The following is a 26,438-nucleotide window of genomic DNA, read 5'->3' as shown; positions in this document are numbered from 1 at the left end:
CCCCCCTTTTTTTAAACGTTCTTTTAATTTGTACTAAGTCTTTGAAATCCTATGTGTGTTTCATCTGTATATCTCAGTTCAGATAAGCCACTTTTTTTTTTTTAATAGGCTTCCTGCCCAACATGGGGCTTGAACTCACAACCCTGAGATCAAGAGTCACATGCTCTACCAACTGAGCCTGCCAGGCATCCCCCAATATTTTTTCTTTAAGATTTTTTTTTTCTTGCTGACTCTTATACTAAAATTAAGTTGTATCATAATTTTACTATAGTCAATGATGAAGAAACTATTTTGACATTTATATTAAAGCAACATTATAAGAAATTAACTGAATTGTGCCGTTTTGTTGTTAAAGCTATATAATGGATGCTGAGACATTTTCATTACTGTGTTTATCAGATGAGAGAACGTAGATGTTAGGAGAAACTAGATGTTGAATAACTGAGGTGGAGAGATGTGACCTTTCTGTGCCACCCTCACAGTGTCAATGTTGAAAGGAACCTGAAGAACTAATACCACCACTGTATACCTGTTATTTAATTTCAAAGTTTTTAATGAATTTACAGGAAGAGACCAGATACCATATAAAATGTGGTAACTTGGTAAATGGTAACTTGTTAGAACTTTTGTGGGGAAATAATTTGTTTAATTCTTCTGTTATATCATGAACTAGCCAGATGTTTCACCAAGCAGTTCAGCATTTTGTAATTCTTAAAAAAAAAATGTTAAATATGTTATATTTAGGTTACAGAGTTGTTTATGGACAGTAAAAATGAACTTGACCAGTGTAAATCTGACCTGCAAAATAAGACACAGGAACTTAAAACTACTCAAAAACATTTACAAGAAACTAAATTACAGCTTGTTGAAGAAGAGTATATTACATCAGCTTTGGAAATTACTGAAGAGAAACTTCATGATGCTGCCAGCAGGGTTTGTCTTTTATTTTGATTTGTACTTGCATTAAAAAATTATAAATTGATAAAAGTAGGTTTCTTTGCTTAAGCATTAATTGTGAGATTCTATTTATTCACACCAAATGATATTTCTGTCAGTTTAAGGAACATTACTTTACTATTTCATCTGAATTTTCCTTGCTAGATTTTTCGACTTAAGAAAAAACCATTCCTGAAATTTTGTAAATAGAAGATGATTTTAATGTACTTTGGGGACATTTAAAATAAGGATACAATACTTTCCCCTTTGGTGATGATTGTAACTAATCAGTCATAAAGAATTGAGTGCCTTTTAATGATGGGAGACGTTGAAAGAATTGTTTATTAGGTCCATGTTAGAGGAAACTAACACATAATAGAAAAAGTTGTGAGGAAGCATAATTACTCTATTAGGTTGGCAAAAATCCCTTTTCCTTATCTAGATTGTTAGATGAGGGGAGATTACTGGGCAACCAGATAAATTAGCATGAGTTGAAAATGTGTTCTGATACAATGTCTAAAACTTACTAGTGTTCATCAGGAGAAATCCTTAGGTAGCACAGATATTTTCATTAGACTGCTTTTGTCATAATCTATTTTATCAATATTTATTTTTAAAAATCATACATAGTTGCTTACCACAGTTGAAGAAACTACAAAAGATGTGTCTGGTCTCCATTCCAAACTGGATCGTAAGAAGGCAATTGATCAACACAATGCAGAAGCTCAGGATATTTTTGGCAAAAACCTAAATAGTCTCTTTAGTAATATGGAAGAATTAATTAAGGATAGCAGCTCAAAACAGAAGGCCATGCTAGAGGTTCACAAGACTTTGTTTGGTAAGTTCAAGTATCTCTAATTATTCTATTCTTTGTCTTATTAGTGTGAGACTAATTTTGATGATTTAATACCTTAACTCAGGAACCATGTCACTAGTCCCCTCTACTGCACACAACTCTGTTCAGACTAGGGATCAATGCTTTTACAGCCTTTGAATTAAAACAAATCTTAGTTGGATTGGGGGTGTTTTGGTTTTGTCTTTGTTTTTTCTGTTTTCTATAAAGTAAGCTTTAACCATACCCATTGTTGGTAGCTTCATTTCGGGGGAAAAACTCTTAAGTGTTAGTTGTTTTTTTTTTTTTAAGATTTTATTTATTTATTCATAGAGACAGAGAGAGAGAGAGGCAGAGACACAGGCAGAGGAAGAAGCAGGCATCATACAGAGAGCCTGACGTACTCCATCCAGGGTCTCCAGGATCACGCCCTGGGCTGCAGGCGGCGCTAAACTGCTCCGCCACTGGGGCTGCCCAAGTGTTAGTTTTTTAATATCAAAGTGTTATCTTCACTATAGAAAATTTGTAAGATACAGAAATGTAAAAATTTGTAAAAATCACTTAGACTCTAGCTGCTCTAAGCCAACCACTCTAAGTTTCGTTTATTGAGTTTATAACCTCTTTTACCTACTCTAATACTGTGATTACCTGTAGCTAGGGGTCAGAATAAATAATTCTTGAAAAAAAAAAAAAAAAAAAAAAAAAAAAAAAAAAAAAAAAAAAAAAAAAAAAAAAAAAAAAAAAAAAAAAAAAAAAAAAAAAAAAAAAAAAAAAAAAAAAAAAAAAAAAAAAAAAAAAAAAAAAAAAAAAAAAAAAAAAAAAAAAAAAAAAAAAAAAAAAAAAAAAAAAAAAAAAAAAAAAAAAAAAAAAAAAAAAAAAAAAAAAAAAAAAAAAAAAAAAAAAAAAAAAAAAAAAAAAAAAAAAAAAAAAAAAAAAAAAAAAAAAAAAAAAAAAAAAAAAAAAAAAAAAAAAAAAAAAAAAAAAAAAAAAAAAAAAAAAAAAAAAAAAAAAAAAAAAAAAAAAAAAAAAAAAAAAAAAAAAAAAAAAAAAAAAAAAAAAAAAAAAAAAAAAAAAAAAAAAAAAAAAAAAAAAAAAAAAAAAAAAAAAAAAAAAAAAAAAAAAAAAAAAAAAAAAAAAAAAAAAAAAAAAAAAAAAAAAAAAAAAAAAAAAAAAAAAAAAAAAAAAAAAAAAAAAAAAAAAAAAAAAAAAAAAAAAAAAAAAAAAAAAAAAAAAAAAAAAAAAAAAAAAAAAAAAAAAAAAAAGGGAAAAAAAAAAAAAAAAAAGGGCAAGGGAAAAAAAAAAAAAAAAAAAAGGGGAAAAAAAAAAAAAAAAAAAAAAAAAAACCCAAAAAAAAAAAAAAAAAAAAAAAAAAAAAGAAAAAAAAAAAAAAAAAAAAAAAAAAAAAAAAAAAAAAGGAAAAAAAAAAAAAAAAAAAAAAAAAAAAAAAAAAAAAGGAAAAAAAAAAAAAAAAAAAAAAAAAAAAAAAAAAAAAAAAAAAAAAAAAAAAAAAAAAAAAAAAAAAAAAAGGGGGGAAAAAAAAAAAAAAAAAAAAAAAAAAATTTAAAAAAAAATTTGGGTTTTTTTTTTTTTTTTTTTTTTTTTTTTTTTTTTTAAAAAAAAAAGGGGAGAGGGGGGGAGGGGGGGAGAGGGGAAAAGACTGTGGGGATTCGATCCCGGGTCTCCAGGATCGCGCCCTGGGCCAAAGGCAGGCGCCAAACCGCTGCGCCACCCAGGGATCCCTCTTTAAAGTACTTTAAAGCAACTATATTAATATATTTATGTCAAAGTTTATATCTTTTTTTTTTCTTTTTGGTATAGGTAACCTGCTGTCTTCCAGTGTCTCTGCATTAGACACAATTACTACAACAGCACTTGGATCTCTCACATCTGTTCCAGAAAATGTGTCTATACGTGTTTCTCAGATTTCTGATATGATATTAAAAGAACAATCATTTGCAGCAGAAAGTAAAATTATACTTCAGACACTGATTGTTAGTAAATCTCTTAAAAGTATTTTTGAAGTGTTACTTTGCTAAGTCTTCAAAAATAGTATTAACTGCTCTTCTTTCATCTTAAGCTTTACAGACATGGTGATAAACATTTTAGGAGTATATAAACATTATATTTGTGTGTGTGGTGTGTGTGTATGTATACACACACTTTTTTAAAGGTTTTATTTATTTATTCATAAAAGACAGAGGCAGAGACACAGGCAAAGGTAGAAGCAGGTTTGCTACTGGGAGCCTGATGCAGGACTTAATCCCAGGACCCTGGGGATCACAACCTGAGCCAAAGGCAGGCACTCAACCACTGAGCCAACCAGGTGCCCCTAGATTTATATTTTTAAACAAATCGCCTCCACTGTTTTTTTCCTCCCAGAAAGATTAATTTCCAAATGCATATAACCAACCTTTGGAACTTTTTTCACTTGTATCTTGTAACATTAAGAGCAGGAGTTACAAAGCCTAATAACTTGAAAGGGCAGGTTTAGCGCCAGATGAATTCAGGGAACCCATGAGTTGTTAGTTGGCTCAGAAGTTGGTAAATCATCCTTTCCTCAAAGGGTTCTGGAATGATTATGCTGATGTTACAGCTGACCCAATCAGAGGGGGTAATAGATGGTTAATTTTTAAAACTATAGTAATATAGAAAATTTCAAGAAAAGAATTGCGAGAATTCTTATGGAGTCAGAGCTGTGGTCTTTTTTTTTTTTTTTTTTTTTAATTTATTTATTTATGATAGTCACAGAGAGAGAGAGAGGCAGAGACACAGGCAGAGGGAGAAGCAGGCTCCATGCACTGGGAGCCCAATGTGGGATTCGATCCCGGGTCTCCAGGATCGCGCCCTGGGCCAAAGGCAGGCGCCAAACCGCTGCGCCACCCAGGGATCCCCAGAGCTGTGGTCTTAACTGTAAGGCTCTTTTTCATACTTCTATAGAAGACACTCCTCTCATTACTCCCTCATAACTGATTTGAATAATTATTTTGTAGTTTTAAGATTTGCCTAGAAAGTCCTTGGCCACATCACTTACTTGGTTTTCTTGTTTGTGTCAGCTCTCTGCCTCCCCTTTTGAGTCTAACAATATTTATTGAACACTTTCCAAGTAAATAACTACAAATGTTCATTGACACCATCTGGATTCAGTGCTTATATGACACTGATAGATTTCTTCAGTCACCCAAGTTTGACAAAGTTAATAGATGCTCAGTTGGTACTAATTTTTAGGAAATTGATTCATGCACTAAATGCAGGACTGTATTTATTGATGTCTTCCTACCAAGTTCTTTACCACCTTGTAAACTCTGCTGGAGTCAAAACAGATGACTACTGTTCCCACAGAATGAGTTTAAATAATGATAGCTTTTCTTTCCAAAAGAAAATAGCCTTTTTATTTCACTGTTCACTAATTGTTTCTGTTAGAGTTCCTCACCTTACCTGGGTGAAGGGAATTTAGGTCAGAGTTTTTTCTCTTCTTGTAAAAATTACCAATCTAAGAAAAAAAAAAGCTAATCTGTATTTTCAACTTCATATATACCTTGACAGAAGAACCATGACAAGTTCTTCAGATGCCATGGGCTGTAAGTCACCAGGTCTTCAAAGTTAAATACCTCCAGCTCAAAGCCTACCTTTGAAGGCTATTTGGTCTCAGTCTTTTTGACTAGTAACCTAAACTTGTTTGACATTTATTTTGTTAAATTATACTTGTACAGCTTCTTTAAAAATTCTCTTTATTTGCAATGCTGAAATCTTATCAAATGATTTTCCCCTCTTCTGAATTCCTTTGACTTCTGTTGCATAGATAGATTGTTAATCTATCGTATGCTACATGACCATTTTCTTAATTACTATAGGTGGGATTAAGTAATTTATGATGAATATAAATCCTAGAAACAAAAAGGCTCTATAGGCTATCAAGATTAGAGAATGGAAACAGAATTTCACTATGCACGTGTTAAAGTATTTGAGATACTATCATGTAAACAGCTAGGTTTATGGAAGTGAAAATATTCTTTTTAACTAGGATGTACTTAAGACTGATCTTCTAACTTCACTGGAAACGGTTTTATCTCCCACTGTGGTATCTATATTGAAAATCAACAGTCAACTAAAGCATATTTTCAAGACTTCATTGACAGTGGCTAGTAAGGTAACAAATGTTATGTTCTTAATTTCTCAAAATGAAATAGTTGTTTAAGAAAGAAATTCTGTCTGTGGCCACACCCTTAAACATGCAAAAGTCATGGGCTGTGAGTTGGAATCTGGAGGAGGGAGGAGATAGCATGCTTGCTGCCATTGATGTGATCGACAGAATCATGGCTAAGAAAAAAGAGAATGATCTTTAAGATAAATGTTTGTTTACATAGTAGCACCTATAGCATGCTACCATGGGTGGGTGAAGAAGATATGCATATTCATGTATACATGCATTTGCATGCACATCTGCCTAAATGTGCATGAAATATCTCTGAAAGTATTTAAAAATGATAGCAATCATCTCTCAGAGGTGAGCGTGGCATTGGGTTCCAGGGGCTAGAGAGGGAAGACTTTTTTTTCTCTGGATACTGTTTTCTAGCTTGTATGTGTTCTATTCTGTATGTATTAAAAATAAACTAAATTTTTTTAATTAAACTAACTTTTTCCTTCAAAGATAGAAGATAAGAAAAAGGAAATGGATGGCTTTCTCAGTACACTGTGTAACAATCTACATGAACTACAAGAGAAAACAGTTTATTCCTTGGCTGAATCACAGAAGCTATGTGAAAACTTAACTGAAGACCTGAAGAGAACAAAGAAAATCCATTCACAGGTATCTCATTTAGGTGATTCGGGGAGTGTAAAAAAGAAGTTTTATGATCTTTAACTTGATAATTCCTGTTATGTAATCTGAATGTTGTTGAACTAATTTAGATAATTTAAAATACCATAGCCACTCTTCCTTATAACAATAATTAATACAAAATAATTAAAAATAGTTTTCTTGACCAGTTAATATTTTAGGATTTGCTACATTTAGAACCCCATATGCTAAAGCAGTATAAGACAAACATGAGGAAGGGGGAACTTTTGGTTTCAGCTCAGGTCATGATCTCAGAGTCAGGAGATCCCAAGCTCCATCTCTGCATGGAGCCCAGTGTGGAGCCTACCACAGCTCTGGGGATCCCTGGGTGGCGCAGCGGTTTGGCGCCGGCCTTTGGCCCAGGGCGCGATCCTGGAGACCCCGGATCGAATCCCACATCGGGCTCCCGGTGCATGGAGCCTGCCTTCTCCCTCTGCCTGTGTCTCTGCCCCTCTCTCTCTCTCTCTGTGACTATCATAAATAAATAAAAATTAAAAATAAAATAAAATAGCTTTAACTCAACCAATGGACTAATGTTACACGGAAATGGCAGAACATATTTGCAGAGGATCAGAACTACACAAAATACAGGGGCGCCTGGCTGGCACCGTCGGTCAAGTGTTCAACTCTTGGTCTCAGCTCAGGGATGATCTCAGGCCTGTCAGATTAAGCCCCGTGTTGGGCTCTGCACTCAGCACAGAGTCTGCTTGGATTTTAAAAAAAAAAAAAAAAAAAAAAAAGATTCTCTCTCCCCTTCTCCTTCTGCCCTACCCCGACTCCAGTTAGTTTGTACTCTCTAGCTCTCTCTCTCTCTCTCTCTCTCTCAAAAAAAATAATTGTATTAATTTGCTATAATTCAAATGTCTGACATCAAAGAGACAGAAATAGTAAGAGATATCAGGACATAGATTATGAAAGAGAATAACTATACATGTTACCCTAGGGAAAAAACATTGTATCAAGCTATACTGTAGATACGGGCTCATTGTAAATGTTATAACTATTTTCTTCCAGTTGCACTCTCTAGCTTCATCTTTCATCTTGATGTGATAAAAGAATGGCCTTGTCTTTATTTGTAAATTTTTATTTATTTATTTTAAGATTTTATTTATTCATTCATGAGAGACACAAAGAAGCAGAGACATAGGCAGAAGGAGAAGCAGGCTCCTTGCAGAGAGCCCAATGTGGGACTCGATCCTAGGACCCTAGGATCATGTCCTGAGCCAAAGGCAGATGCTCAACTCCTGAGCTACCCTTTTTTTTTTTTTTTTTAAGATTTACTTATTTATTCATGACAGACGGAGAGGCAGAGATACAGGCCGAGGGAGAAGCAGGCTCCATGCAGGGAGCCCGACACGGGACTCAATGCGGGGTCTCCAGGGTCATACCCCGGGCCGAAGGTGGCAGGCACTAAACCGCTGGGCCTCCAGGGCTGCCCTTTTTTTTTTTTTTTTTTTTTTTAAGATTTTTAAATTTTATTTTAGCGCATGAGCTGGGAGAGGGACAGAGGGAAAGTGAGAGGCAGAAAATCTCAAGCAGACTCTGAGTGCAGAGCCTGACATGGGGTTTAAACTCATAACCTGAGATCATGACCAGAGCCAAAATCAGGAGTTGGGCACTTAACTGAGCCACTGAAGCACCCCAGTTAATACAATTCATAATTTTTACTGATTGATTGTAAATGTAATTCATGACTTTCCTTCCTCTTCCATGTAAGCTTTTTCTCAGTGCATGAGGTTTTAAACTAAAACCAAACCTCCAAACCAGGGAAATTGTAATCTCTAAAGATCAGATGTATAGAAAACAACTGCTATTCCTAAGGCCTGAGTAATGAATGTGCACAGTTTTATTAAATGAGGCTAATTACTACATGACAAAACTCTTTGGTCAACAAAACAATTGACATAATTTAGTGAGTAATAAAACTTTCTTTTTCTTTGGAAGTAAGGAGAAAGGAATTCATATTCATGTCACCTAAAAGGAAACACATCCCAAGATTTTTAGGCAAGAGTTAAAGCATCTTTGAATTAAGAGTATTTGTTTCCCTAACTGATAAGCATGAAACTTTTTGGAGGAAGGCTTAACATCAGAAATTAGTAAAAATAATAATTAACATTTCTTGAGCCACTCACCATGTGCTTATTCCTGTTATCAGTATAGCAACAGGTTTTATTACTAGCCTAGTTTTCTAATGAGGAAACCAAGGCCTTGAAAGCGGGAGTATTTAGATCCTCTGATAGGGTTAGTGGTGATTATAGGCCTGGAAGCATCCACTTTTGAGTGGCTCTTCTGTGTGTGTCTCTAGAATATATTCTTGTAATTTAAAATTGCTGCAGTTTCTCATACTTCTGCGTCAACCTGTCTATAACTTTTTAAGTATTTCTAAAATGGATCAGCTTTCATAGATTAGCTGTTTTGAAATGTTTAAAATTGATAAGCAACTGTTTAAAAACAAACACTATGATCCTAAAAGTATTTTAACTTGAATGATTTGACTTCCCTTGCTTTAGGGAAGTTAAATTTATTAAGTGAGCTGTTTCTCAGATATTCTAGAACTTAAAGTTACAAGACAATAATGTAAAACTCTAAATACCTATCTATATGTAGATAAATCTGATAATACCTGCATTTTCCTCTACTTTGAGACTAGTAAAAATACTGACAGGCTTTATTCACGATCAGTATTGGATATGTATGGTCAGCTGATGTGTATTTTAGAGGTGTTCAACCAATGGGCTGAACAGTGAATAAGAATGCTGGGTGCATGTTTAGCTCTTTCTTGGTCTGTAGTGTAGCTTCTTCATTTTATAAGGTTAAATCCTTATCACATTGTGTGCCTTATAAGAGCTTGTTTTCAAAGATGCCAAGTATGAGCAAAAATAAAATTATATTTTATTAATATGATCCAACTTGATTCTGTAAAATGTTTCAGTTTAAGTAATACTATTTTTGGACTGCTTGACCCATCACATAATCAGCATTACTTTTCTCTTCTAATAGTCTTATCAGTTAAGAAGCAGCTGATGCTGTATACCTGTCACAGTGGTTCTAGCATAATGTGACATCTTGGTATATTTGCTTAGTTTTGAGGTACACTGAAAATAATTTGTTACTAATTAATAGTTAAGATAGCAAAGTTCGCTAATTATTTACTTTCAGAAAAATTCCTTTAATATTATCCTTTTAAAAATTATTTACACTGCTTTCCTCTGTGGGTGAGAAGTAGAATTAAAGACCTCATGTCAAGAATTTATATAATTCTCAACTATGGGAAAATATTTCATGACAATATAGAAGAAAAATTCAGGTGTGATAATTTCAACTTCTTCCTCTCCCACACCTTTCTTACAGGAACTTTGCCAGTTAATCGATCTTTGGGCAGAACGATTCTGTGCCTTGGAGGAAAAGTGTGACAATATCCAGAAACCACTTAGTAGCATCCAAGAAAATGCACAACAGTAAGCAGTTTTTAATTCTCTTTAATTTTCTCTGCCTGAAATTATTTCAGAATTTAAAGCTTCAAACAGTACAAATACTATCAACCTAATTTCTCATTTAACATTTTATTATGTTTACTTTCTCATTCTCATTCCCTTTCTCCTTTCCCTGCCCCCTCTAATATTTTGTATATAAATATCTTTTCTGAACTAGCTATGCATAGGTTGCAGCCATAATGCTCACTTTTCTCTAAATACTTCAGTTTGTATTTCCTAAAAATAAGGATACTCTCTTATATTACCATAATACAATTATTTTAAATTAGAAAATTAATATTGGTAACTCCTATTATCTAGTATTATAGACCTAATTCAAGTTTTGCCAGTTGTCTCACTGATACTCTTTATGGGAAAAGAAAAAGATTTTCTTCCTGTTCTAGGATTTAATCTAGGATCACACACTACATTTGATTGTCATCTCTTGAGTCTTTAATTTGCAGTAGTTTCTTAGTGTTTGTCTTTTATGACCTTTCCTTTTTCAACAGTGTAGAATATTTAGTACAGGGTCCCTTCAGTTTGAGTTGGCCTTCATGATTAATTGTAGTTGTCAAGAACACCACAATTGGAATTTCTCTGTAGCTCTTTCTTTTTTATAAAGATTGATTGATTGATTGATTTAAAGGTTTTATTTATTTATTCGTGAGAGAGGCAGAGACACAGGCAGACAGATTAGAAGCAGGCTCCATGCAGGAAGCCCAATGTGAGACTCGATCCTGGAAGTACAGGATCATGCCCTGAGCCAAAAGCAGATGCTCAACTGCTGAGCCACCCAGGCATCCCTTCTGTAGCTCGTTTCAAGATAATTTTTTTTTACTTTTAGTTTTTGAAGGTTTGATTATATTGTGTCATCTTATACATTTCCTTTAGGTTATCCTGTTTGGATTTGCTCAGCTTCTTGAATCTGTACGCTTATTGCCTATCACCAGTTGTAGAAACTTTAATCCATCATTTGAACATTATTTCAGCTTTATAATTTTCATTTCCTTCTTTTTTTTAATCTCTTCTGTTTCTTTGCTATGGTTTTATTTTTTCCAAAAGTGTTTTAATTGCTCATTGAAACATTTTTATATGGCTGCTTTAAAATCCGTGACAGGTTATTCCAACAACCTGAATTATCTCAGTGTTAGCCCCTGTCGTCTTTTCTCATTCAAGTTGTGATTTTCCAGAATGGTTTTGATTGTATCTTGAACATTTTGATTATTGTGTTAGGAGATTCAGAATCCTATTTAAGTGTTCTTTTTTAGCAGGCATTCACTTTTGTTTAGTTTTAATGTGAAGGCCTTGGTCCAGTTTTGCCAGCTTTGATTCCAAAGACCGTTTTATTTGCAGAGCCCTTGAATTCTGATATGCTTCATTTGGTGCTACCCATATGAGAAAAATTTTTATTCTGCTCTTGATAGATGAAATCTTCTGTACAGGTCAATTAGGTCTAATTGGTTGATAGTGTTATTTGGGTCATTTGTATGCTTACTGAGTTTCTGCCTATTCTATCAATAACTAAGAGAGGAGTGTTGAAATCTCCAATTATAATTTTAGATTTCTCTCTTTCTCATCAGTTTTATTAATTTTTGCTGCATATATGTGATGCTCTGTTATTAGATGCATACATATTAGATGCATTCACATTTGATATGACCACTTTATCATCATGTAATGTCCCGTTTTATCCCTGATAATCTTCCTGTGTCCTGAAGTCTCCTTTGTCTGAAACTAATATAAGTACTTAGCTTTCCTTTGATTGCTATTTGCATATAATGTATTTCCATCCCTTTACTTTTGGCCAACTCTTTATATTTAAAGTAGATTTCTTACAGGTAACAAGTAATTGGGTCTTGCTTTTTCATCACATTTAACAGTGTATAAATTTTAACTGGTGTGTTTAGACCATTCTCATGTAAAGTATTGGTATAGTTGGATTAAATTGTACCATTTTGCTGTTTTCTCTCTGTTGCATCTTTTGTGCTTTGTTTCCTTTTTATTACGTTCTTAATTTTAGTTGAATGTTTTTCTGTGTTCATTTGATCTCTTCCATAGATTTCTCATTTATACTTTTTTGTTCTTCCTTTTTTTTTTTTTTTAAAGAGAGAGAGCTTGGGGGTGGAGGGGTGCAGTGGGCAGAGGGAGAGAGAAAATCCTAAGCAGGCCCTGAGATCATCACCTGAGCTGAAATCAAGAGTTAGACACTTAACTGACTGAGCCACTGAGGTGTCCCTTATCATTTACACTTTTTTTTTTTTTAGGTTTTATTTATTTATTCATGACAAAGAGAGAGAGGCAGAGACACAGGCAGAGGGAGAAGCAGGCTCCATGCAGGGAGCCTGATGCGGGACTCTATCCCAGGTCTCCAGGATCACACCCCAAGCTGAAGGTGGCGCTAAACCGCTGAGCCACCAGGGCTGCCCCATTTATACTTTTAAATTATCTTTTCAAGTAGCTTTTTCTGGGATTCATGATACGCATATTTAAATAATGTTAATCCATTTTCAAGTAATTTGCTGTTTCATGTGTGTTAAAAGGACCTTATAACAGTATAGTCCCAATTCCTTCTTCCCATCTCTTATGCATTGTTTTCATATATTTTGCTTTTGCATATGCTATAGAAACCCAGGACATTGTACTCTGATTGCTTTATCTATTTTCTTTTTTAATTTGGCTACTAGAATTATTTTTTTTTAAGATTTTTATTTATTCATGAGAGGCACAGAGAGGGAGAAGCAGGGTCCATGCGGGCAGCCCGAAGTGGGGCTTGATCCTAGAACTCCAGGATCACGCCCTGAGCCAAAGGCAGACAGACATTCAACCGCTGAGCCACCCAGGCATCCCTAGAATTTTTTTTTTTTTTTTGCTAGTAGAAACTTTTTAATTACTTACATGGCTCACATTATAGTCTATTGAACAATGCTGTTCTAGAATTCTAGCTATCATCTGTTTTACTAACTCCTGTCATTGGTTTTCCAATTCTGTTGTTGATCCTATTCGTTATATCATGCCCCATTCTCAACTCTTCTTTCTAGACTTTGAGTCTAGAAGGTGTTTCCCCACTTTTTTGTCCTAGTGTCTAGACTGAAGGATTTCTATTTTTTTTTTCAATATCTCTGAAGGGAAAACTAGAATAGGATTGAAGTGGAAAGGGAACTATGATATACTCTTTTTAAGGCCTCTGCGAGGCATTTTTCCTATCTTCCTGAGATTGCCTATACCAGTGTTTTTCAGTGTGGTCCAGGGACCATGTCAGCCAGGAGTAGGGCCCAGGAATCTAGGTGAGGTTTATGTAAACTGAAGTTCAAGACCCACTTACTGCCTTTGGCATTTATTGTCATGGATTATAGTCACTCATGAATAAATTTCATCTTCCTACTAGATTATGATTCCTTTGTTTTTTTTTTTTTAAGATTTTATTTATTTATTCATGAGAGACACAGAGACCTAGGCAGAGAAAGAAGCATGCTTCCTGCGGAGAGCCAGATGCGGAACTCGATCCCAGGACCCTGGGATCATGACCTGAGCCAAAGGCAGATGCTCAACCACTGACCCACCCAGGAGTCCTAGATTGTGATTCCTTGGAGGACTAGATTTGTGTTGATAGTCTCTAAGCTTATCAGTTGAATTTCTTTTCCTTTTTCAGTCATTTCTATTTAACTTGTAGTTGAACTTTGGTTTTCAACAGAGAGGACTTTAGTTTTATATCAGGGTTATATTACAGGGTACTGTGTGTGGTAGGTATATAGTTTGTCACACCCTAATATAATCGTCTTTTAATTATTAGAGAGCTTTATAGTTGACTTTGTTTTATAATATTTATAATTTTTATGATTTATTTAAGGTCACAGGCAAGGCAAACCTGCCTAAGAACAGAAGGATAGACTGATTCTGCACAGTTTAGGGACTAGACTAGAGGCGGTAGGTGATGCCCTTAAAATAATATATTCTAGTAGGAGGAATAAAACACATGGACAGATTTTATTTTAGTAACTGTATAGTCATTACTCTTAGAGGTACAAAGTAGAGCATCCTATCTGGAGGAGAGCTAGGAAAGGTTTTATGAGAAAAGAGACATTTCCAAAGGTATTTAATGGCAGATATGATATTAGTCTGCTGTGAAAAGACACTGGCCAAAGCATCCATTCTCAATGTAGAAGATGAATTAAAAACATGGGCCCTGGAGCCTGCCTGGGTTCAAATATGCCATTTTTAAATTGTGTAATCTTGGGCAAGTTATGTATCTTTTGAGTCTAGTTTTCCATTTTAACAGTGTTGTTATCTTTTTCTATAGGAAATCTAAGGATATAATCAGCAAAACAGCCTCTTATGGTACACAGTTTTGTGCTGATTGTGATGGCTTATCACGGGAACTCAGACACTTTAACCAAGAGGGTACAAAATTGGTTGAAGAGTCTATGAAACACTGTGATAAACTTAATAGCAACCTTGAAGTAGTATCTCAAGAGACTGAACAGAGATGTGAGGCCCTGAACACAAGCACACTTTCTTTTTCTGAACAATGGGTATCTTGCTTAAATAAAAGGGATGAAGAACTTCAGAACTTATTGGAGGTAATAACTTTGTAATTGGAACCTACTTTGGATAGAATAGTGATAATCAAAAAATTAAATATTCTTAGCTAAGAATTGGTTTCAAAATTGATATTTTAAAATGATGAATGGATTAAATTTTTAAGCATAATAATTGTATGCTTATATATGATCTTATTTCACATACATTTCCTAGAGCTTGAAATTATTTAATACTTGTGTCTGATCTGTCCTGTATCTATCCATGGTTTTTTACTTGTTCTTTCAGTTAAGGGCACCCTGTTTTTTTTTTAATTTTTATTTATTTATGATAGTCACATAGAGAGAGAGAGGCAGAGACACAGGCAGAGGGAGAAGCAGGCTCCATGCACCGGGAGCCTGACGTGGGATTCGATCCTGGGTCTTCAGGATCGCGCCCTGGGCCAAAGGCAGGCGCCAAACCGCTGCACCACCCAGGGATCCCCGGCACCCTGTTTTTTGAACATAATTCAAACCTGTTATTGCTTTAAGTATGTAGGATGTTGTCCTGATTGTTCAAAGGATACTTGATAGGTTGTGAGTTTGCTTGATCTTAATACTTGCATAAGCCCTTTGTGGGTTGGTTTTTCTTCCTGTGCTATTAAAGAATTTTACTAATATTCTCAGGAACTAGGTAAAAGCATGTAAGTTAAGAAAAAGAAAAAAAAGAACATAAGTATTTTAAGCCATTTAAGCCATTTTTACCAAAAGGAACCAGGACTGAGAAGTAGCTGATTGCAAGTTTGAAACAGGAAATATACCACATAAGCCTAGAGATCTTGTCATACCAGAAAGTAAGGGAGCTATTAAAAAGATTAGTGGAGTTGTATCAAAAAGACATAGAAACCCACTTGATGACACTCCTTTGTTTAAAGATGGTATAACTTGAGTATCAAAAAGAATAATTGCTATAATTAAGATACATTAAATATATTAAGCTTAGAATTTATAAAAATTTCATAGGTCTCTTTTGGGTCATGCTAGGGAAGCAGGGTATTATTCTGAAAACTGGTAAATAAAGGGAAACAGTTGAGCATCTATATGTGTGTGTCTTTGCCGAATGAATTTTATCTTGGTTTAGCAGGATAGTGGATGAGTAAAAGAACCCCAGCTAATGCAAAAGAAGTGACAGAATTTGAAAGTTATCATTTTGCAGTCCTAGTGAGATAACCCCTGTGGACATGACTGTCTACACCACTTGAGAAAAACTGATGGAGAATTTTTTTGTTTGTTAATTTTTTTAAGTTTATTATTATTTTTTAGTAGTTTGTATACCCAAAATGGGGCTTAAGCTCATGACCCCAAGATCAAGAGGCTCAATGCTGACTGAGCCAGCCACTCACCCTTTGATGGAGAACTTTATAATTAATAGAGTGATCACATTCAAACTCAATCATCTTTTTTTCTTTCTTTCCTTTTTTTTTCTACTAGTGTTTTATTTTATTTTATTTTATTTTATTTTATTTTATTATTATTATTTTTTTAAGCTTTTATTTATTTATTCATGAGAGACACAGAGAGAGAGAGGCAAAGACACAGGCAGAGGGAGAAGCAGGCTTCATGCAGGGAGCCCGACATGGGACTTGATCCCCGGCCTCCAGGATCACACCCTGGGCTGCAGGCGGCGCTAAACCGCTGCGCCACTGGGGCTGCCCATATTTTTTATTTTTTTGAAGTAAACTTTACTCCCAACGTGGGGCTTGAATTCACAAACCTGAGATCAAGAGCTGCACGCTGTACTGACTGAGCCAGCCAGGTCCCCCAACTGATTAGTCTTAACATGAGAGATATAACCAGACATTAAGTGCTTTTAGCACCACCTATAAAATATTTTTGCCAAACAATTAAACCTGATTTTAGATCAAGCATTTGGATCTATTTACTTTGTAGAAAATAGAGAGTACAGATGAACATATGGAAATATGGTGTAGAGATACAATTGACCAGATCCATAATTTGAGATTCCCAGCAAAGCAAAAACCTGGTTTTTTCAACAGTAAAAATTCTTTTCAAGGAGAAAAGTGTGAGGAAAGATATACTATATCATGAGAGATTTAAGGCCAGAAGGTCTTAAATCTTAGTTTGCCTGGGATAGTCCTTGTTTACATCTATTGTTTGGAGGTAATTGTTGGCTAAGAATGGCGCTTTTCATTCTGAAAAGTATCCCATTTTGGGTGATAAATTATATAGTCATCTAGGTAAGATATATATCAACCAAATATATGATAAATTCAAACAAATTGTAAAAAACATTTGAAATAATTGGTGAAGTTTGCATACTGACTAGACATTTGGTATAAAGAAATCAAAGTTAAATTATTTATTTATTTTTATTTTTAAAAATATTTTTTTTATTTATTCATGAGAGAGAGAGAGGCAGAGACACAAGCAGAGGGAGAAGCAGGCTCCATGCAGGGAGCCCAATATGGGATTCGATCCTGGGTCTCCAGGATCACACCCTGAGCTGAAGGCTGATGCTCAACCACTTAACCCAAAGTTAAATTTTTTAGATGTGAGAGTAGTCTTAAGTTCTTACTCTTAGTGATGTATGCCGAAATAAATGGAATGATACAGGATTTGCTTTAAAATAATTCTAAGGAAAAAAAATTCTATGGGAGGAGGAGTAGGTGATTAATCTTGTTTGATCTATACCCCATGTGTTGATTGACGTTGAGAATGGATAGTCAATTCAAGGGGATTAATTATACTATTCTATTTTGGCTTGTGTTTTTAAAACTTTTTACTATGGAAAATTTCAAGATACGGGGAAATAATATATTGAATAAAACACTGACAACTTTTATTTTAATGATGAAAGCTCATTTGTATCATTTACAGGTTGTAAACCAAGATTGTGAGGCTTCAAGTTCAGAGATTACTGAAAAATTAACTGAGCATAAAGCAGCTAATGAGAACCAGCGTAACATTATTTTTGGTCAGATAACTACTGATGAAGAAAAATTAATGGCACAAAGTCTAGAACTTAATGAAACCATAAAAATTGGTTTAACTAAGCTTAATTGCTTTCTACAACAGGATCTGAAACTGGATATCCCAACAGGTACTTTAAAGTCAAAGAGAACTCTTTAAATTTTTGAGGTAGAAGTCAACCTTCTACTGTGGCAGATTTTCAGAAAAACCAGGTCCTGTCATTTTCTGGTAGGAATTTATCAAGATTAGATGTCATGATATAGGTGATATGTACTTGTAGAAATTTGGGCATTGCCATCAAAGAAATTTTACAAACATTTAGGGAACTGGCTTTGTTAAGAGAAGATTTTTATTTATTTATGTTTCCTTTTAATAATTTATTTACGTATTATTATTATTTTTAGAGATTTTATTTATTTGAGAGAAAAAGAGCATGAGTCGGGGAGGGGCAGAGGGAGAAGCAGACTCCCTGCTGATCAGGGAACCCAATGTGGGGCTTGATCCCAGAGCTCTGGGATCATGACCTGAGCCAAAGGCAAATGCTTAACCACTTTTAAAAGCTTTAAAAAAAAAAAAGTATATATACATATATATCAATTATAAAAGGAGATGATGCTAAAGAATGTTAGTGTTTTTTTTTCCACAAGAGTCTGGTAATATTTACACTTTTCAATGAAATAAGGAATATAAATGTTAAGCAAAAAACAAGTGCTTGTGTAAAATATGAGAGCACGATTTCATTATAAAGAAATGTAATTGGGGGGCATCTGGATGTCTCGGTTAAGCGTCTGTCTTCAGCTCAGGTCATGGTCGCAGGGTCCTGGTATCCAGCCTCATCAGAGTCCCTGCTCAGCGGGGAGTCTGCTTCTCCCTCTCCCTTTGTTCCTCCCCCTGCTTATATGCTTATTCTCTCTCTTTCTCTCTCTCTCTCTCAAAAAAATATAATCTTTAAAAAAGAAAGAAATGTAAATGGTTAATATTTAGCTGCTACCAAATTTACAGTGAAATGATTTTCCTATCAAAATGATCTCGTTGGGAAAACTAGACTCTTTTCCCAGTAATGCTGCCATTTCTCAGAACACTCTGATTCCTTTTAGAACCTACAATACATCTTTTGTACATCCATAGAGATGGATAATTTCATGTTTGGGGGTAGGTTGAATCTTGAAAATAGCTGAATCTATCTAAGGTCATTTGTCAAGTTAGGAAATAGTAGTTGTAAGCAATATATGCCTGACAGGTAACAAGATTGATACCCATGTGTGGCAATGGTTATGTCTTTGGTAGACAGACTCACTGAGAAGTATATATTCTAGCATAAAAAAAAATCTTGTTTCTATCCCACCCTTCAATTTTTTACCATTTATATAATGTCCACTAAAGGTATGACACCACAAAGGAAAAATTACTTATACCCATCAACACTGATGAGAACCGAACCACGTGAACAGCTTCTGGACCAGTTGAAAAGGAAACAGCCTGAACTGTTAATGATGTTAAAGTGTTCAGAAAATAACAAAGAAGAGATCAGTCAGGTAAAATTTAAAGCATCATCATTTTAAAACTCACATAAACTCGTATGTCATCGATTTCATTCTATGAAGAACTTCATTCTTTGTGCTTTGATCCTACCTCACTAATGGTAGTTGTCTGACCCTTAAGCTTATTTCTTTTACTCTGGCCATTTTTTTATTATTAAGGTAATAATAATAATAATAATAATAATAACAACCAGTATTTATGTTGTACTTATTATGTACAAGAACCTATTCTAAGCATTTTACATATATAATTACTCAGTTGATACTCTCAGTAGCCCTATGGAGTGGATGCTAGTACTATCCCCATTTTATAGGTGAGGAAACTAAGAATTACTTTGTCCCAAGTCACAGGATGGAGTTGGAACTAGAACCTAGAAGAGTTCTCCACAATCTGTGCTCTTAACTGTAGTGATTATAGACAAGTTGGGAAGTAGAAAATAACTGTAATCCCCTTATTCTGAGATTACTACTTTTAACATTTTACTATAGATACTTCTCTCTTTTTTTTTTTTTCTTCTTTTTTTTAATTTTTTTTATTCTTATTTATGATAGTCACAGAGAGAGAGAGAGAGGCAGAGACACAGGCAGAGGGAGAAGCAGGCTCCATGCACTGGGAGCCCGACGTGGGATTCGATCCCGGGTCTCCAGGATCGCGCCCTGGGCCAAAGGCAGGCGCCGAACCGCTGCGCCACCCAGGGATCCCCTATAGATACTTCTCTATGAGAAAAGATATTTGGGATTATTTTCATTATTTTTTTAATTAAAATATTTTTTTAATTTAAGTAGTTAACTTTTTAATTTAAGTAATTACTTTTATTTATTTTTATTTTTTTATTTTTATTTTTTTTTACTTTAAGTAATCTCTGCACCCAACATAGGGCTCGGACTTATGTCCCCAAGATCAAGAGTCCCATACTCTTCCAGCTGAGCCAGCAGCCAACCAGGCACCCCTCCCTCATTATCTTTTAGACTTTTTTTTTTTTTTTTAAGATTTTATTTATTTATTCATGAGAGACACAGAGAGAGAGAGAGAGAGAGAGGCAGAGACACAGGCAGAGGGAGAAGCAGGTCCCATGCAGGGAACCCGATGTGGGACTCGATTCCAGGTCTCCAGAATCATGCCCAGGGCTGAAGGCAGTGCTAAACCACTGAGCCACCTGGGCTGTCCTCTTTTAGACTTTCTACTAATTTTGTTGAGGTTTAATTTTTATACAGTGGACATTGTGTAATTTTTTTTTTTTTTTTTTCATTGTGTAATTTTCAAAGAAGAAAGCTGCACTTACTTTTGTGAAGATTTCTAAATTCTTGGACTTAATCACAGATCTGCCTTCTTATTTTAGGACTTGGATGAAGAAAAGTCCGTTCTAGGGCACTCTATTGAAGAACCTGTAAGTCAGGAGTCATCTAAAGATGCTAGTGTGGATTGTTCATCAAGTGGTGGTATTCCATTTTTCCAGGTATGTGATTATATCCTGTCACATAACCCTTCCACATCTGATGTAAATCAGTCATTGGCTATTCAGTGTGAAGGCATTACTCTGGTAGGTAGAACAGCAAGATATTTTGTCATTCCTTTGGGATGGCTTGTTAATTTTTCTGATTTAAATTATTTACACAAATATGATAATTGATCAGAGGTTTTCTTTAGGAAAATTAAATGCAAAGTTTGAGTTAACTCCATCCTCAGCACTCCTCAGCTATTACACTTAATCTCTTTCTACTTCCTCCATACTCAGAATGGATATTGAGAGCAGTCATTTCTCTCTTCCCTTTACCTTTTACATGGAAGTCCTGGAGTTTGTGTCTCCCATACTCAGACTTTGAAAGCTAAGAAGTTTAAAAGACAGAGACTGAAGGTCTCTTAGGTTATATTAATTTCTCCTACCGTAGAGGCTTTTCTCTTGTTAAGAATTCCCCCATGTTTCCTGATCTCACTTCCCTTGATCTTGTGCAGTTAAATCCTGTGACCTTTCCTAACCCCTTTTCAACACTGTTGGCAGCATGGCACTATAAACTGCCCAGCATTTTTCCCTTTATTTTGAATACATGAGCCTAAATATAGTCTGTGATGGAAGGATTTTCTCACATGAGACATTGATATCTACATTTTACAGTTGAAGGGCTGCTTCTGATAAGCCTATGTTTTTATACCTCTTAGACTTGCAGGTCTTCCCAGCAAGGCCTAAAGATCCTCCATCCATGATTTAAGCTGTTAAAACTTCTAGCTTAATTTCTGTTAAATTCCTCTCTCTTTGTCTCAAGATAATTTTATCCCCAAATCATCCCTGCCTTTTGCTTTATTCTTTACTACTAGAGAACTCTAAATATATTTCTTTCCATTTTTCAATCCTCTCTTCTATCTTTAAAGTTAAGGAAAGAAGGAAAGTTAAGAGAACCTTAGTTACTACTGAATCCCTGGTTGGAAATCCTTTCATTATTACTGTTTATGGCATTTTGAAGACTAGGCTTAGTGGTTGATCTATGGCAGGGAAGGCCCTACAGTATCAGAAAAGACTTGGGATTGGATTTTACACCTTCAGCTAAAGTCTGAAAAATTTTTTTTTCCCTGCTAGCAGTCTCATGGAGAAATTTTCTGGGTTTGAAATTCTGGAGGTGGTTTATGATTTGTCTTATCATAGATGACTGGATTCTGCAATGAATGTCATTAGTCTCTTAAAGCCTTCTATGGGCAAGTATGAGAATTCTAGTGAAAAATAATTCCTAAGTGAGAAATATGAAGTAAGTTTTAAAAGAAAGGGTAAAAGACAGTTAAAATGTCTTGAGGTAGCCATCAGATTCTCTGCTTAAGATAGAATTCCTTTTTTTTTTTGCATGATATCAAATCTTTGTTTTCCTAGAGCAGGATTTCTTAATAGCAGCACTATTGACTGTTTGAGCTGAAAATCCTTTGTTGTGGTGGACTAACTTGTATGTTTAACAGCATCCGTGGCTTCTATCCACTAGAAGCCAGTAGCAGTTCCTAGTTTTAACAACCAAAAATGTCTCCAGATACTACCAAATATACTCTAGGGGGGGTAAAATTGTCTCTGTTGAGAACTACTTCCCTACAGTAAAATCCATAATTTTGCCTTGAAAAATCATAAAGTTAATATTTCATTCACTTCACTCCTTCCATTGATGGTTAGTTGAAGAAGGCATTCATTTCTACTTGACATACAAATTGTTGGCTCTAATTTGTGCTGAGCCTTTTCCACACTTAATTTCTTGCTGATAACTCAGAGAACTTTGAAAATAGAGTATAGCTAATATGTATCAAATGTTACTTTATATTGATTTAATTTCTCCCTTGATGTCCACAGCATAAAAAACCACATGGAAAAGACAAAGAAAACAGAGGCATTAATTCAGTGGAGAGGCCTAAAGTGGAAGAAACTACAGAGCATTCTGTTACAAGGAGCAGATTACCTCTACGAGCCTAGATAAATCTTTAGTTAACTTGAGGATCGGTAATTCTATTTTTAAGAAAAATGAAAAATAAACCTAGAACTCCAGAACTTGAGCCTTATGTATAGACAAAAAACAAATGGAAAATATCAAGGCAATACTGTATATTTAGTTGAATTTAAAATGTCTACTGCTCATTTTTCTATCATCCCTGTAGTACACTGTGTATTAAGTTGGGTTTTATTTGGGATTTACATTGAGTAAATATGTATTTTTAGCTTTCGACATAAAATAGCCCTTTCCTAACAAATGAAAAATATTTTTCTTATATATCACTAGGCAGCACATATAGAGAAGTTGCACTGTTTTCTAGGCTTTAACTTACATAGGTAAATGTTGCCAACTCAGTCTTGGGAAGGCACATCTCTTACTTTTCTTGCTGTAATTGAATTATGTCTATATCTGCTTACTTCCTTCCCTAGACTTTTCCATTCTGCATTCTTAGCTTGCTTTCTCCTTTTTCATTTGTGTCCAAACCATTTGTAGAGCTACAAAATGGTATCTATTCATATTATAAGGTATCCTGAATTTTACCTAGAAGTCTTGAACACTTTCTGTGGTGCTATTAAGATTACTGTCAACAATAAACAATTCTAGAAGTATTCCTTCCTTCAATATTTTTAGTTTGTTTCTCCCTAGATGAAAAGCATTCTTTATGAGGCCTAACACATTAGCCCCCACAGAGTTCATAAAAAGCCAGCTTCTCTAGAATGTAGATTACTCTTATGGGAGAACTACCATAAGATCTCTGATTAATGGCTGTGTGGCCTATATCTTGTGCAGAAGGTCTCAGTGATTTAAGGGCTTTTTGAAACTATTAATTATGACTATAATTTATATCCTTTTGCTTGCTTACTTGAAACTTTTTGTACTTTGTATATAATAAAATGTGTATATGTATGTTTTTCTTTAGTGAAATCTTAACCCTTAGAAAGGTCCTAACAGTTTTGATCTAGCAGCCAAATTTCTGGAAGCTGGATTTTTCAGCATGAAGAACAAGCACACTTAGAAGGAATATAGGCAAAGAAAAAATTTTGTGCCTATATCAAGTTAAGTGTATAAATTTTAGAGAGATTTGACTGTGATAGCTAAGTAAAGCCAAACCCAATTGGAGAATTAGAAAATGGCTACTTCAAGGAACTAAATTTACCTTGCAAAAGTATTAATTACCTTAATGAAAATAATGCTGCGATTTCTCTGCAAAATCAGATGTCAACATAAGCTATGGATAATATCTAATAAACTGCCCTCAGGAAATCCATTAATAAATTTGGTTTCTTTTTTTCTTTTTAAAGATTTTACGTATTCATGAGAGGCAGAAACATAGGCAGAGGGAGAAGGCAGGGAGCCTGCTGCAGGACTCAATCCCAGGACTTGGATCATGATCTGAGCCAAAGGGAGAAGCTAAACCACTGAGCTACTCAGTTGTCCCAATAAATTTGGTTTCTGCATTAACTTGCTTGCCCTATTATTTATTTGGCAATGGATCTGTTTATAGAGTTCCAGCAAGTTGTTCTAAAATTCCTAAAATACACTTCCACACAGATAATCACCCAAGATGAAGGACCTTGATAATCCTAGGCTCTTCCAATTGCATTCTAAGGGGCTATACCTTAGTATAAGATTGATGAGAAACAGATGGGTCTTCACAGGGCCTGATGTGCAGCTGTAAGTCATCTGTTTCCTGACATATTAAAGGTACCTAGGAATGCTAATACAACTGACAAAAATAAATCACTGGAGAATTTTAAAAAATTTTAAGTAGGCTCCACACCCAACATGGGGCTAAAACTCACAACCCCAAGATGAAGAGTCACATACTCCACTGACTGAGCCAGCGAGGTGCCCCAAATCACTAGAGAATTTTAACATCCCAAGCCTTAAGTTAGTTCAACAATTTTTCATATACAATATCAAGCACTTTAAAAATAACCATCAGCAAAAATGGAATAGGTAGCTTCAAGGACTTATTCTTCCTACGGCAAAAATGTAGGAAACAACTTGGTCAGAACCAGGTTTTGGTTTTTTTTTTTTTGTTTTTTTTTTTAAGATTTTATTTATTTATTCATGAGAGACACACAGAGGCAGAGATATAGGCAGAGGGAGAAGCAGGATCCATGCAGGGAACCTGACGCGGGACTCAATCCTGGGACCATGGGATCATGCCCTGAGCCAAAGGCAGATGCTCAACCGTTGAGCCACCCAGGCATCCCAGAACCAGGTTTATAGCAACCAAGCAAATACTCAGTCAAGAGAAGGAAAACTAAAAACAAGGTGTTTTACTTGCTCTTGCTCCATTACCCCTCCCCGGCTCCACAGTGGTCTTGAAGACAGCAACCCATATTCTCTGAGCAGGCAAACTTCTGCCCACTGGTCCTGAGGGAGCAGAGGATCTCTTAATCTCAAAAAACTTTTCTGTCTGGGGCATTTTGAAGGGCTGACAAGGCACTTGCCTTTGTTTCATCTAATTCGCACCTCTGTGGAAAAGTGGCAGGCATTTCTCAAAAATATGATAAGACAAATGAACAACCTGCTGCTACCTGCGGCAAAAGATAACAGTTGAGGTAACAATAAAGGAGTGTCTAAAGCCTGAGGGGAAAAAAAACAATCGTTTAGGGAAATGAGGTCATTCAAAGACTATGTTTATTCGGGAATTGAGAAAGCCACTCATGTCCAGGTCAATTTATATAGTTAGAGAGGACCCTAAGCTTTCAATGCTGTCTGATCTCTAGGTTCAGCACAGCAGAAAATGAGAGCTAAGGCAGATTTTAAATAGCCTAGCTAAGTACTGAAGGTGTGCTCCAACAGTCTGCAAAGACTGAGAGGATGTTTTCTTTTCTTTCTTAACTTACTGTTTTATTTTTTGGTTATTGGCATTCAAGGAAATCTGTCAGCCTACTAGCTGAATGCAAAGCAAAAAGACTTCAGGAACTATGTAAGTCAAAGAATTGAGACAAAAATAGTTGAGAAAACAAACCATGAGAGCCTATAGCAAGCAACAAAAACAAACCCCAAGGCATGAAGAATCTGATTTCCAGAATATCACATAATGCTAAGAGCATTTTAAGATTTTATTTATTTGAGAAAGAGCATGTGTGGACACAAGCAGGGGAGAGGCAGAAGAAGAGGGAAAGAATCTCAAGCAGACTCATCGCTGAGCATGGGCCTGATGCTAGGCTTGATCCCATGACCCTGAGATCAAGACCTGAGCTGAAATCAAGAGTTGGGACACTGAGCCACCCAAGTGCCCCAATATTAAAGATTTTGACAAAAAAAATAAGAAGTATTCAAAGAAACAAAGTATGGGCCATTTACAGAAGAAATTGACACAAACTGTCCCTTATGAAGTACAAGCATTGGACTTTAAATGAACCATCTCAAATATGCTCATAGAACTAAAGGAATTCAGGAGGACAATGTCTCAACAAATAGAGAATATCACTGCAGAAACTAAAAAAAAGCCATATATATTTTGAACTGAAAAGTATCAAAACTGAAATGAAAACATACACACAAAACACTAGAGAGTTTCAATAGCAGATGTGAGCAGGCGTAGAAAGAACCAGTGAACTTGAAGCTAGATCATTGAATCTGTCTAATCCAAATTTCAGAAAGAAGAATGAAGGAAAATAAACAGTTTAAGAGACTTGTGGAGCACAAATCATGCAAACATTAACAAAATGAGAGCAGAAAAGAGAAATGGGCAGAAAGAATACTTGAAGAAATAATAGCTGAAAACTTCTCAAATTCATTATAACACTTGAATCTTTACATCCAAGAAGCTCAACAAATCCAAACAGGAGAAACTCAAAAGAGATCCACAACAATTATATATTATATACACATTAT

General features: G+C 34.9%; 1 protein-coding gene across 1 annotated transcript in view; it reads left to right on the top strand.

Annotated features, from left to right (window-relative positions):
* KIF11 (kinesin family member 11) overlaps positions 1 to 24,254 on the top strand; it is a 48,382-nt gene extending 24,128 nt beyond the window's left edge. Inside the window, exons 12-22 of the mRNA XM_041735377.1 lie at positions 745 to 933; positions 1,567 to 1,774; positions 3,587 to 3,759; positions 5,790 to 5,915; positions 6,417 to 6,575; positions 9,957 to 10,063; positions 14,376 to 14,655; positions 17,491 to 17,713; positions 18,967 to 19,118; positions 20,465 to 20,581; positions 22,445 to 24,254. Of these exons, the coding sequence (XP_041591311.1) occupies positions 745 to 933; positions 1,567 to 1,774; positions 3,587 to 3,759; positions 5,790 to 5,915; positions 6,417 to 6,575; positions 9,957 to 10,063; positions 14,376 to 14,655; positions 17,491 to 17,713; positions 18,967 to 19,118; positions 20,465 to 20,581; positions 22,445 to 22,564 (1,854 nt within the window). The 3' untranslated portion in view covers positions 22,565 to 24,254. The remainder of the gene's footprint in view (positions 1 to 744; positions 934 to 1,566; positions 1,775 to 3,586; positions 3,760 to 5,789; positions 5,916 to 6,416; positions 6,576 to 9,956; positions 10,064 to 14,375; positions 14,656 to 17,490; positions 17,714 to 18,966; positions 19,119 to 20,464; positions 20,582 to 22,444) is intronic.
* Positions 24,255 to 26,438: the final 2,184 nt, after the last annotated feature.

The sequence above is a fragment of the Vulpes lagopus genome, chromosome 2 (genome assembly GCF_018345385.1).
Source record: "Vulpes lagopus strain Blue_001 chromosome 2, ASM1834538v1, whole genome shotgun sequence".
Classification (NCBI taxonomy): Eukaryota; Metazoa; Chordata; class Mammalia; order Carnivora; family Canidae; genus Vulpes; species Vulpes lagopus.
This window is presented reverse-complemented; position numbering and strand designations above follow the sequence as displayed.